Below are 12,914 nucleotides of genomic sequence, written 5' to 3'. Positions count from 1 at the left end.
GCATGAAGTGAAGACAGTATTAATCTGCATCCAGGGTAAGAACGGTCTGCGTTGGGCAGCCCAGGCATGTTTATTCAGGAGGGAGGCTCGTGGTGCTCTGTGGGTTTTACTTCCAGGTAAGCCTGTGTAGAATGGCAGCCCCATTTCGGCATGAGCGCCTTGACAGCCAGGGGCTCTGGGCTTGAAGCAGGGGTCTCCAAGCTGCAGGCTCACCCCGCTGTGTGCTGTGGATGCCATCCTGCGCAGGGCCCCCGTGAGCGGCAGGCAGGACGGGGCCTCTGGCTGGGCCAGACTGTGGAGGAAAGAGCAAGAGCCTTGCACAACCAGAGCCGTGTGTTCTCCCTCCTGCCCCACCCGCTCAGAGGGCCCCATGGCATGAGCCAAGTTCCAGCCAGGTCATCTCTTGCTTTGACATCCAGTCAACTGATGGTTCTGCCATGCCAAGATGACAGAAGAAGAAGAGATGAAAATAGCCAGGAGGGTTTTGACATCTTTTTTAATTAAAGTACAATCAAGAGGGGATTTTGGACATATCTTTGAAAAGACCTGTTCTGACCACATCCTTTTTTGCTACCTGGTGGCCAGCTGCCCAGACACACCTCTGGCTCCGCTCCTCTGCTCTGGTTTTGCTCACCGTTTTGCACGTGCTAGAACCTCAGAACTGCTTTGCAGTGGAAATACAATGTTGTGTCTCGGTTTCATTTCATCATGGAGGATACACAGAAGCCTCCAGACTGGCTCACATACATGGAGATCCACCCCCACTGAGCTGGATTCTCTGGGTCAGCTGGTGAGCGGGGGCAGGACTGCTGTTGTGGTCAGCTTGCAGGCAGGGTGGGGGTGCCGCTGGTGCGGTTCTGATCCCGCCTCTCCTGCCCTTGGGTGCCTGCCTGTCTCAGCCCACGTCCCTCGGATCTCTTCCCTGTGGGAATTCCATGGGAGGCAGGAGGAGCGAGCCAGCCCACGGAGTGCACCAGCTGCAATTGCCCGGTCAGCTCATAGCCGGGCGCACCACCCCTCTTCCCTTGCTGCTCCCTGGAGGGGTGAGCCTTTGGGGCCGAGTCAGTGTGGTCGTCCAGGCTGGGGAGGGACTCAAGGGGAGGGGCTTGGCCTTTATTCCCTGTCTTCCTGGGTTGCCTCTCCCTCCCTCCCCTGGCCTGCCTGGATCCTGAACCTCTCAGAGTGGGACCACTCCCAACAGCATCTTTTTTCTCCCAAGGGTTCCACTTCCGCTGCCTGCCCAAGAGGAGGCTCCCCTGGATCTCCCTCCAAGCAAAGGCCACCACGTGTTTTTACAGGCTGAGCCACTGGAAGCCGCTGCTACTCCGTGGTGATTTAGATGCCAGTGGTACCCGACGACCTTTGACAGCACCGCTACACTGACTGCCAAAATCAATGGGTGTTTCAGGAAGTCCAGTGCTTAACACAGCAAATGGCCAGCCACCAGGTGGCTTTATTGATCTCCAGGCTGGGGTCAGGAGGCCCAGGTGGAGAGTAGCAGGCAGAGGCCCCCCTGATGGGCCAGGTGCCAGAAAAGCCCCCTAGGCCCTGGCAGGGGCTTTCAGCACCAGTCCCCGGCACTCTGGGCACTGGAGTGTGCATCTGCCCAAGCCGCCTTCTATGGCAACACAGGGCACATTTGGAGGAACGCATCCAGACTTTTCCAAGGGCCAGTCTTGCGAGGGGGTGGCCAGAGGTGCAAATTCTTGTGTAAAGTCCAGCTCCCATCCTAGCAGACCTGCAAGCAATATGCACATACTCCAAGCAATAGGCAGGAGAACAGAAATGCAAACAGCCACTGTCAACGTTGCACTGGTTGCAAGCTCCAGCAGAAATTGAGCAAATGATTTTTTTTTAAAGCCATTCTTGGGCCATTGGCCCCCAAAGCATTCTGTGGAAATAAATTCCTCAAGCTCATTCATTATGTGTCGCCCTTTTGTGTATCCTGACCTACCCCCACCCCCACCCCCAGTGTACTGGATTGCCCAAAGTATTTGTGTTTTCTCCCAGCCCCTAAGTATGGCTAACCCTTCCATAAAGACATGCCCCACAGTTCTGCCCACCGCTGGGCAGACAGGCACATGCCCATGCTGCACAGGAAAAGGGGAATGCTTCTGCAGCGTCTTCTTCTTCCGCATGCTAATGCGCCCCATCAGCAAGACTCACAGGGGAGGAATTCAAGGTGAGGGTCTTGGCCACACCACTAAGACCCACGTGCCACCAAGGGGAGGAACGGCACTCGGTACCCACTGGTCTCCCTGCTAGCCTGGTCTTGCCTCCAGCAAACCTGCTCTGCCACGGGGATTCTGAGAGGGGCACAGGGGTCCTGGCGCTGGCTCCCCTGCCCTGCCCTGCCCAGTGGGCGGGCTCGGGCTGCATCCGTGGGGACTTACGGCTTGTTCACCTCCGGGAGAATCGTCCCTGGTTGTGGCCTGCCTTTGCAGCTGTGGAGCCCTCTTCAGGGGGAACGTGGGATGGTGGGGGATCTGGGCTTGTTTCCGAGGCAGCCGGCCTCTTCCCAATGCTGCAGTGGTGCTGATATCCTGAGAGTACAGCAGAAGTTGCACTGCAGAGCAGGGGGAAGGGTGGGCGTGGGAGGAGAATCCCCTGGGGCACATTAGAGAGCAGGCAAGCGAGCCATCTGCTCCTCCTGGCTACTTTTGACAAATAAATTAGGGGAAAGATTTTTGTTTCTTTTCCTGCAGCTCCATTATCCTGGCAAAGTGGCTGCTTCCAACACCCCCTGCCCCCCCGCCCCCCCGCCCGTCATTTCTGTTGCAAAACCTGGATTGGGGTGTGTGTGGGGGGGGACTGCCAGGTGCCTGGGCTTAGTCCAGCTGGTCCTACAGGGGACACCACTTGAGTAGGCATGGGTGCATTGCTGTGGCCCCAGGGGCCATCCTTGCTTGCAAGCCCCCAAGGGGGGTGGGGTGGGATGCCCCCGGAGCCTCTTCTCCCACCATAGTGGGACTGGCCCCACTTCCTGCTCAATGCGCTGACATCCTGCTGCAGGAAACGGGCCACGCACGAGGGCGTCTGCACCCTTACTGCTTGGCAGGGCAGGCCCAACTCACTCACTCACTCACTCACTCACTCACTCACTCACTCACTCACTCACTCACTCACTCACTCACTCACTCACACACACACACACACACACACACACACACACAGCAGCCCCCCTACTATCTGCTGGGGCACCTGGGAGTCCCTCAGCCCACAGGTTTTCCTTAAGCCTCCGCTAGGAGATCCGGAGTCTCTCTCTCCTCCAGGCCCCCCTCCAAGTGGGAGCCAGGCCAGCAGGCATCAAGTGAACTCCATGGATTCCTATGAGAGCGGCACCTCCAGGAGCAGTGGAGTGTGGCAGCCGCGGTCCACAGAGGCAATTCAGAGTTGCACTCGACATTCAATTAGGACTATGGGTCCCTATAAAACAGCCCATTAAACATGGCTATAAATCCCCACCGACTGTGCGCTGAGCAGGGCTTTCTGCCTTGCCCCTGGCACCACAGGGTGAAAGCAGCACTCAGCCCAAAGGCAGCTGCCGTCATGACCGAAAGTGTGGCAGCTTTTGTGGTCGCCACCACCAAACAGCAATCTTAAATGTGCCCCTCCACCAGCCCCTGCCTCCCGAGAGCTGGCGCCACCCTGATTGTGAGTCCTGGCTTTACTGCACGTGGCAAAGAGCAGGCAGGCGTGAGCGTCCTGTAACCCTTTGCACGGAGGAGGCCAAGAGCACGCCCGGCCCTTTCTGACAAGAAGGCTGGGGAACGGACTTGCCCCCAGGCACCTCCCAGGAAACGAGCAGGCAGCTAAGCGCTGGAAACACAGGAACCATCACCAGCATTGGTCCTGATCCCCCCACTAGGGCTTGGAAGACAGGGACGTGCCTTGGCCTCCTTCGCCCGAGGGAGCTGTGCATCTGGAGCAAGCGGAGTCTCTCTCTGAAGTACCCGTAACAACAGAAATCTGTGCTTTATTCACAGGACAGAGATATCTATCAGGACAGTGAGTTTTTCAAGGCACCATCAGAAGCATCTCTATGGTTACAGGCTTGCTCAGGAGGGGAAGGAGGGAAGGAAGGAGGGAGGGAGGGAGGGAGGGAGGGAGGGAAGGAAGGGGTCCCGCTTCTTCCCCAGGAGCCTACAGCTGAGCAAAACCGAGTCCCCACTGCCTTGCCGGGGGCCCTTCCGCTCACAGGCGGGGCCAGAGAAGCAAGTGCAGGAGAGATTGCCCTGAACAGTATCTAAGTGGGGAATCAAGAAGAGGCAGGTGCTGGTTTGTGCTTAGGTGGTGATGTTTATAGACTATATAGAGATATATACCAATATTAAAAATAAAATTCATCCTTGTGCCTTGATTTCATGGCAGAAAATGAAGCCACGGGACACCTTCCCACCCCCTGAACTGCAGGCCAAGCCAAGAGTGAGGGCTGGGACATGAGCTCTGGGGGCATCTCCGGGCACCTGGGGGCCACCTGTTCTCCCTGCCGCCTCTCCTGGCTGTTCATAGTGAGCTGGAAGAGAGGCTGAGACAGTCCTGGTAGAGCGGGCAGAGGAAGACCCCTCAAACTTGCCCCCCTGCCCCCTTGCGGAAGACTGGGCCCCACCCTGCTCTGCCTGTGCCAGGAGTCCTACTCCCACCGGAAGTCCTGCCCGACCATCTCGTAGAACTTGATGTTATAGGGGCGGTAGAAGTCTTGCAGCTGCTCAATCGCTTCGGGGTCAATCTGGACATGAGGCCTGCCTTTGGATTTGCCCAGGCAGCGGGGCAGGCTGCCTTCCATACTCTTCTTCAGGCAGGGGAAGCCCTTGGTTTTGTTGAAGTAAAAGTGCTTCTCTGTGAGGAGTCGCTTAATGCCCAAGAAGTCTTGGATCTTGCCCATCTCTCCTGCGGGGTCTGTGATGAGCCGCTCGCCACTGACAAAGTGCATCTGGGAGAGCGGGAAGAACCGCAGCCAGCTCTGCAGGTGGACGGCATACAGGCCGATGCGGATGGCGTTCCAGGACGTGTCCACCAGGCCCAGGCTGCGGTTGTGGAAGGAGAGCCCCTCAAAAGTGGGGATGTCCGGCTTCTTGGAGAGGGTCTGGGTATAGTCGGAGATGGCCCTGGTCACAGGGTTGCGCACCACCACAATCAGCTTGGTGTCCCGCGACATGTTGAAGATGCGCTGGGGGGCTTCCCTGGTGACAAAATAGCTGGGCGTTTTCTCCATGGTGATCTGGTGGTCCAGTGACCGCGGCATCAACCGCCTGCAAGCAGAGAGAGCCTGGATGTTACTGGCAAAGCAGAGAGCCCTGGGGTGGGGTGGGGTGGGGGTGGGGGGCAGCTTCTCCCCAGGAAGAGGAGCCCCCCCACACACACACATCTTGCTCCAATGTCCTGGGTGGGGGAGGAAGGCAGGGCTGGCTGAGAGAGATCCTGCCAGGCTTTGCTTTTGGAGAGAAAGGGAGTAAACTAGTGGTAAAAGAAGGAAGGCTCGTTGTCAGTTGATTTAATTTCTGAGGTCCCTGATGATGATTGCAAATACTTTACATTCTTTCTGGGTAGCAATTCCCTGCCCCAGTACTAGAAACCTCACTGGGCATGGAGTCAGGCACCACCCAATAGTGGGGCTGGCATGGCTCTAAGCACCCCCGCCCCGCCCCCCGGCCCTAACTCCATTATCTTTCCTTTGCTAATAACTGGCCTGGCCAGGGCAAAGCAGTTCCCCTCCCCGATTAAGGCGGCTGAACTTCGTCGGTGTCTTTAGCCCTGGAAAGCCCCCGGGCCCAGGGGGAGACACCCAGAGAGCAACAAGGGATCCTCCTGCCTGGATTGTTCCTTACAGCAATATGCCCTGTGCTCTGCCCAAAAGTGCAAACTGCATCAGGGCAGCCCCTTGCCTGTCTTGGAGATAGTCTCCCCGCGGCTCAAAGGAATTCCTGTTGAATTCCAGTCTGCGAAGGGTGCCCAGCCTCCAAGGGCCGTCTTTAGAGCCCCCTGCTAAGGCCCCAAACCAGCAGGAGACTCTTTGGCCTGGACAGAAGCGTCGGAACCCACAAGGCCAAAGGCCCATTCCACTCCTGAGAGTCCTCGGCTTCTGCCACTCCTGGGCTGCCGTCTCCACCTCTAGGCACAGCCAGCTGGTAAGGACCAGAGCGCGGGAGCGGCACTTGCGAGTACCTGAGCCACAGGGGGCTCAGCTGTTGCTCCCCATCCATTGCCAGGGCCTTATAAATCCCGGCCAACCTACCTATTGACTGACGAGTCCTCCTGTTCAAAGACTCATGCAGGGGAGAAGACTTCGCCCTTGCTGGCTTGGCTGAGATCATTCATCAGTCCCAGACAACTTTATCAGCAGCTCAGCACCTGGCAGAGATTCAGAAAACTGCCATTTCCTTAATGGGCCATACCTGGGCTGAAGAGGAGGTTCACTCTGTACAAAATCAGGCCTTTGTATTTTAAAAGGCTCAGAAGTGGCATGAATAAGCCACGGCAATCTCAGCAGTTGGCAAAATGGCCTCCTCCAACCAACCAAGGGTGCAAAGACACCTCTCGGCCCCCTCAAAAAGAAAAGCCAGCAGAGGAGAAACAAACCGACCCCTAAGCCAGGTGCATGGCCACCCCCCTCTCACTTACTGCTGCAGGATACCCAGTAGGCGGAGAAGCCCCCCCCCACGCCCCGCCCCCCGCCCTGCCAGGGCCTTGGGAGGGAGCTGCGTTGCGGGACGGCCACCTGTACACAAATCGCACCGGCCACGCTGCAGTCCTTGGCTTTCCCAGGTGCTGTGCAAACTGGAGCTCTTCCACACCCTGCCCCATTTTGCATCCTCGTGTAGGGAAACAGATGCCTCTTTGTTAACAAATTCCCTGTGTGCTGGTGCCACGGCTCAATGAGCCCTTCTGGTGAGCGAGTCACAGCCGCTGCTGAACATCGTGACCATCCCAGCAAGGCAGAAAAGAAGCACTTAGGAAAGGTGGGGGGAGGTACCAGAGTTCCCCTCCCCACCAGGAAGCAGAAAGGTCCCGGGAAACGGCACGTCTGGTGCTCAAGCCATGTGCAGGGGAGGCGGCTTGGGAGTGCCCCAGCTGCCTAGGGAAGCCTGCTTTGCAGAATGTCGGCCAAGGGAGACAGCAGGGCAGCAGCTTCTACACAGGCCTTGCAGGATTAAAGGGCAAACTACATCTGAAGAACGGGCAGAGCAAAATGGTGCTTGGGACAGCAGCTAACTTGTGCGACTGAGCCAGGCCACGTGTCATGGTTTGGAGGAATGACACTCCTATACTCTGCCATGCAGGAGGATTCCTTCCCAACTCCCCGACCAGGGCTGGCGCCAACCCACCCACTCAGCCATCCAGAAGGGATCCTGAATGGGGACTTTCTGTGCATTGAGCAAGTCCAGCACCCCAGGAAAAGGGATGGTGGGAGAATCGTCAGGCCCTCTGGGAAGGGGTTTTCCTGCTCCCCTGTCACAGACGCTGGCTGGCCAGGCCCGGCGGAAGCCCCACCAGTCTGCATCCCTGGATAATTCACAGCATGCAGGTCTCAAGAGTATCCACGATGGAGAGGCCGCTTGCCAAGCACAGAGTGGCAGTGTGAGCGGGCAGTTGGCCTTGGCAAGGGCTGGGGTGGCAAAAAAAAACCCTCACACAGAGAGAGAATCAAAACCTGGCTCCAGTTCTCTGGAAGATGGCGGTTGCATCCTCAAGACCAGAAGGCACCAGTTCTGTTTGGGTGTGATGCTGGGTGAAAACTAGCATGGGGGGGGGAGCAAAGGGGACAAGAAAGAATGCCCGGGGCGCAAGGCACCCACCGGTGGCTTACCAAGTGCTTGTGCTCCCCGCTTATGCCCCCGTCACTGGAAGGCCAAGCAACCCACGCCAGCCCCCTCTGGCAGGGCAAGGAGCAGCTGCCAGAGGACTGGCACATGCCTTCCTTGGGCCACGAGGGAGACATTCCTTTGGGCCCACTGGGGCTGGTGCAACACGCGCACCTGGTCCAGACTCACAGGCCGCCTGGGGTTGGGCGTGGCCGCATCTGAAAGAGCCCAGCGGGAAGGCCCTCCTCTCCCCAGCACAGCAGGGCCAGGAAACCTCTGCTTGCGCCGTGCTTGCTGTGCTTGGAAGACCGAGCAGGGAGTGCCCCCCCCCGCCCCGGTCTCCATGCAAAGTGCCGACAGGCGTCTGCATAATCCTGGGCTTTAGTCACTTGTCAGCAGGAAAATGAAGTGTTTGGCTTGGCACAGCTCCCCACCCAGCTGACAGCAGCAACACCCCTTGCCAGACGGAGGGAGGGAGGGGCTCTCCCAAATGACCCAACCCCCCTCAGGCATCTGGGGCTGGCTGGTGAGCAGTGTGGCAGGCTGATCCATCAGGCAGCCACCTCCCTGTGCACACAGCTCTCCAGAATCGCTGCGAGGAGGAGGCCTGGCCCGGCTGCCCAGCAAATGGGGATTCAAGAACATGCTTGTTAGACACGCCTCCTTCCTCTCTATGCTGCAAAATGTCAAACAGTTGCTTGTCCTGGGTGGGAGACAGCGAGAGAGAAGAGCCCAGTTGAAGGGAAGCAGCCCAGCTCCAGAGCAGCCTCCTTGCCCAGTTCGCGGATGAGCCTGAGGAGACGCCTGCAGCTCCCGCCTCTCCTCTGTGGAACATCTTCCCGCCATCTGAACTGAGCTTCCCAACAGCCTTGACTGCTCAGAACCACCCCCACCCCTGAGCGTGACATGCTTCGACTCTAACACATCTGTGGCTTCCTGTTTTGTCCTGCTTTAATAAGGGAGAATAAATACAAAGCTTAGTAAGGAAGCAGCCCCCCCACGACACACTCTGGGACTTCCTAGCTCCACAGCAGTGGAGCTGCATTTCTGTCTCCTCTACTACAATGAGCAAAGGTATAGGAAGAAGTACAGACTGGTGCCCAGGGACGTGCCAACTGCCAAGCTGTTGGGGGAATGTGCCACAGGTGCTTTGAAGGCGCCTCTTCTCCCAACTCCCAGAGCAGGAAAAACGGGAGAGTCAGTCTGCCCCCGCAATGAAAGGCTGCGTTTTGCTGGCGGTATTCTGCCTGGAAAGAGGAGACCCGTTGGGGGCACCCTGTTCTGAGAGACAGAGGGCCTCCTGTGGCTTACAGGGGAAATAGTAAGAGGGAAGGAAAAGGGAGCCGAGGCAGCTTCCCGCCGAAGCCAAGTGTCAGGAACTGAGACACAGATTCCCAGAAGGAAAAGGAAAGCTTGGAAATTGGGCGCCCTCAAATCCATCTTGCTCGAATTTGAAGATCAGTCACTTGAAAGGAACACCAGAACTCAGCAAAACGGGAGTTCGGGGCGTTGAAAGAACAGGCAAGTTGGACGGATCCTCTACACATACCGGGAGGGGCTGACATCCTCATGGAGCGGCACCCCAAGCCAGAAGCAAAGCCCTAAAAGCCACCCATGCTTGCTGCACATGGCAAGCATGAACATTAATGCAAGGAAAGACGCCCATGACATGGAGCCTCCGAACCCAAGGAAGGACTTCCCCTGGAGAGACCGACAGCCATTCTTAGGTGTTGCCCCTCCAGCCCAAGAGGCACCTTTATTTCTCACTCCAGAAAAGGCAGAGGAAGTGGGGCAGGAGCCCCCCCTTGCAAGACTGCGGCCACGCCCCCGTTTGCCACAGAAGGCCACACCGAAGGGGGGGGGCGCACTCCTGGACTGGCCTTCCCTTCATGGAAAGACCCTGGACTTCTCCTCTGTAACTCCTGGGCCCAGTTGGGGATGTGAAAGACATACGGGCTGCTTCAGGAACTGGGCCCAAACAGAGGGCTCTCTGAAGAGAGATGTGATGGGCGCACTGGCCAACATCCTCACCCAGAACGACCTTTGTGGAGGAACGCCATCTTGTGTGTGTGTTGGACTTTCTGTGGGCTGGATGGGAGAAGACTATCAAATGTTAGGCTGGGTTCCTCTTCACCCCCCCCCTCTCTCAAACCAGTAATCTGAGGGCAACCCCCTAGAAAAGACAGGAAATCCAAAAAGGTTAGGAGGAGATATGGCCCAGAAGGCTGCAGGGGAGAGGGAGGGAGAGAGAGAGCGCTAGTTCCCGGGTGGCAACTGCTGCCTCTATTACCCAGGGGAGTCGACTGGCGGGTGCCGGAGGCAGACACGACCCTGCTCTCGGGCCAGGGATGGTGGCCATTTGGGGGAGGATGTCTGTTCAGTCACGTACCTGCCCTGCGGGCCATCTAGACAGGGCATGAGTTCAGAGGAGGGAGAGAGATGAAGCGTTTTTGTCAATGTTATTTTTATTTCTTCCGTTCATTTCTGAGGTGCCTGTGTATAGTTGGGAGTTTTAAATAAACCCTTTTGACTGTCGAAGGAGTGAAGTCCCTCTGTGCCACATAGTTCCCCAAACACTTGGAAATGCTGTCGGGGGGGGGGGTGTCAGGGAATGCCTGGGGAGCAGGAAAAAGTGGTGAACCAGCTGTCAGCTGCCAACCTTCCAGGGGAGCCCCAAAGAGCACTGGAAAGCCCAGGGGCAGGGTCCTAGTCACATCAGAGGAAGGTTAGGAGGCTGTCCCGCCTAACTAGAGCCCAAAACAGGGACAGTGGTGGCAGCAATACCCTGAGGCAGTGGAGTGAAACGGTCCCTTCCGTTGCCCCGTCAGGCAAAGGAGGGGTAGGCAGAGCAGGGTCCGTCAGCTGACTAATGCCTGGTCCGCCACAACCTCCATGAAGCGTGAATCTGCAGGAACTCTGCCTTCGTCAAAGAGATTCCTAATTTGCCCAGCGCACAAAGATGAGCCAGGCTCATCTGGCATCCCGGCATGAACAGAACCAACACCGAAGGCCAGGAGTAGCCTGGGCAGGCTGGCTGCTAACTGTCCAGCCCAGGCTTGATTCCAAGAGTAAAACCAATCCAGTGTCGTCTGCTTTGCTCTCCGTACTTCTGGCACCTGGGTGCTTAAAGGAATCTCGTAAACCTTGGCAAGTGTCATTTAATTGTTTTATCTGTGCCCCTTTAGATGTGCTGCCGGCGTGGAGAGACGCAGCCTGGATTACAGCACAGCACTGGAGACAGCAGAAGACAGCAGCATTCAGGCCACACCGCCTCGGTTTCTGCAGGAGGGGCACAGGCACAGCCCCTGTTTTTGCCCACCCCATGCAAAGGTGGGTGCAAGTCCTGGCTCCACAGGCTCGCAAAGGGCACACACCCAGACCCTGCAGCAAGCAAGCCACTCGGCATTTATATGTTGCTTTCTACATACAAACACTTCTTTGAACTTTAAAGAAGATCTCAACAAGGAAGGAGGCTCCCCTCCTCCACACTCACTCCCACTTGTTTCCTCGGCAGCATTAAAGAGAAAAGAGATCTTCTGGGCTCTGGCACCAGTTCAGCGCTACCGGAAGGCCTTCTGGATAAGCTCCCAAATTCAAATGAGCCACATGATGTAAAAGTCTCTCCTACTTGGAAGGAACACCATCCAGTTCCCACAAGAAACAGATTTAAGTTTCCCCGGCCACTCTGAGATGGGGGCCTGAGAGAGAGGAGCCCTGGAAGGGGGCTGCTCTGTAGCCCAGGCCCTCCAGGTTGCGTCTCCCCAGCCCCGGATCCCAGCATCTGCAAGGCCCAAGGGGCAGCCCCGGGCCCACGCAAACGGTCCTCTCCCCAGACCCTTCCCAAGACCCGGGAAGCAGCTCGGCCCACAGGCGGCGGTTGGCGGGGCAGAAGCCCCCCCCCGCCCCCGCCGACCTGAGTGCGGCTCACTCCGCGTCCTGGGGGGCGAGGCCAGGCCAGGCCAGGCCAGGCGGGCCGGGAGCAAAGCTGGTTGCACGCAGAGCCTCCCGCCCCGTCCGTTGCCCCGGGCCCGTCGGCCAGGCTTTAAGCGGCGAGAGCGCCCCGGCTGGCCCGGCCGCCTGCTGGGGGGAGCCAAACTTCCCGCGGAGTCCCAGGCGCGCCCCCTCCGGCGCCTCCTCAGCCCCGCTCGACGCCGCCCGCCACAGCCCGGCCAGAGACAGGCGCCCGTGGCCCCGGGCCGGGCCGGGCCGGGCCGGACCGGAGGTGCTCCGCAGCGCCCAGCCGCCCCGCAGGCCCCCGCCCAGCCTCGCTTGAACCCGGGGCCGGAGGAGGCCGGGGCGGCCGGCGCTCACCTGTACCAGTCGAGGCCGCGCTCGTAGTGGCGGTCGAAGAAGTGGGGCTCGGTGCCGAGGGCGCGCACGGCCGGGTGGCCGCGGATGAACTCCAGCACGGCGCGGGTGCCGCCCTTCTTGACGCCCACGATGATGGCCCGCGGGAGCCGCTTGGCCGGGGGCGCGGCGGGCGGGGGCGCGGCGGCGGGGGCCGGGCAGGCGCGCGACTTCTGCAGAAGTTTCTTGCGGGCGGCGGCGGCGGCGGGCGGCGCGGGCAGGCAGCGGGCGGCGGCGCCGGGCGGCGGCGGCGGCGGCGGCTCCGGGGCGCAGCAGAAGAGCAGCAGGCTGCAGCAGAGGCAGGTGCCCGAGAGCGAGAGCAGCGAGGCCAGCGCCAGCGCCCGGCAGCGCCGCCTCCGCCGGCTAAGCGCCATGGCTCCATGCTCGGCCCGGCGCGCCAGGCCCCGGCAGTCCCGGCCGGCGGCGGCGGCGGCGGCGGCGGCGCATCGGGGCGGCGGGCGAGCTCCGCGGCCCGCCACTGCCGGCCCTGCTCCCGCTGCGGCGCCTATTTAAGGGGCTGCCTGACGTCAGCCGAGGCGGAGACGCCCCCGCCGGCCCGGCCACTTTGCCTGGCGCTCGCGGACGGGGCCGCCGCGGCAACGGCCTCGGTGCCCGCGGAGCCTCCCCGGGGCACGCCCCTCCCGCGAGCGCGGAATCCCCCGGGGCGGCGGGCGACTCTGAGCGCCTGCTCGGTCCGGGACAGCCACGGCCGGCCCCGCGGGGGGTTCGGGCGTTTGTGCCAGGGAGAAGGCCTCTGGCGCGCCT

At 59.6% G+C, this 12,914-nt stretch overlaps 1 protein-coding gene across 1 annotated transcript; it reads right to left on the bottom strand.

Moving 5' to 3' along the window:
- Positions 1 to 3,875: 3,875 nt before the first annotated feature.
- Positions 3,876 to 12,614, bottom strand: LOC129338950 (heparan sulfate glucosamine 3-O-sulfotransferase 2-like). Its single transcript, XM_054993520.1, has 2 exons — positions 12,114 to 12,614; positions 3,876 to 5,252 (listed from the first exon to the last, which is right to left on the bottom strand). The coding sequence occupies exons 1-2, from the start codon at positions 12,521 to 12,523 to the stop codon at positions 4,634 to 4,636; spliced, it is 1,029 nt and encodes a 342-aa protein (XP_054849495.1). The 5' UTR covers positions 12,524 to 12,614; the 3' UTR covers positions 3,876 to 4,633.
- Positions 12,615 to 12,914: the final 300 nt, after the last annotated feature.

Source organism: Eublepharis macularius, chromosome 12, assembly GCF_028583425.1.
Source record: "Eublepharis macularius isolate TG4126 chromosome 12, MPM_Emac_v1.0, whole genome shotgun sequence".
NCBI classification, from domain to species: Eukaryota; Metazoa; Chordata; class Lepidosauria; order Squamata; family Eublepharidae; genus Eublepharis; species Eublepharis macularius.
This window is presented reverse-complemented; position numbering and strand designations above follow the sequence as displayed.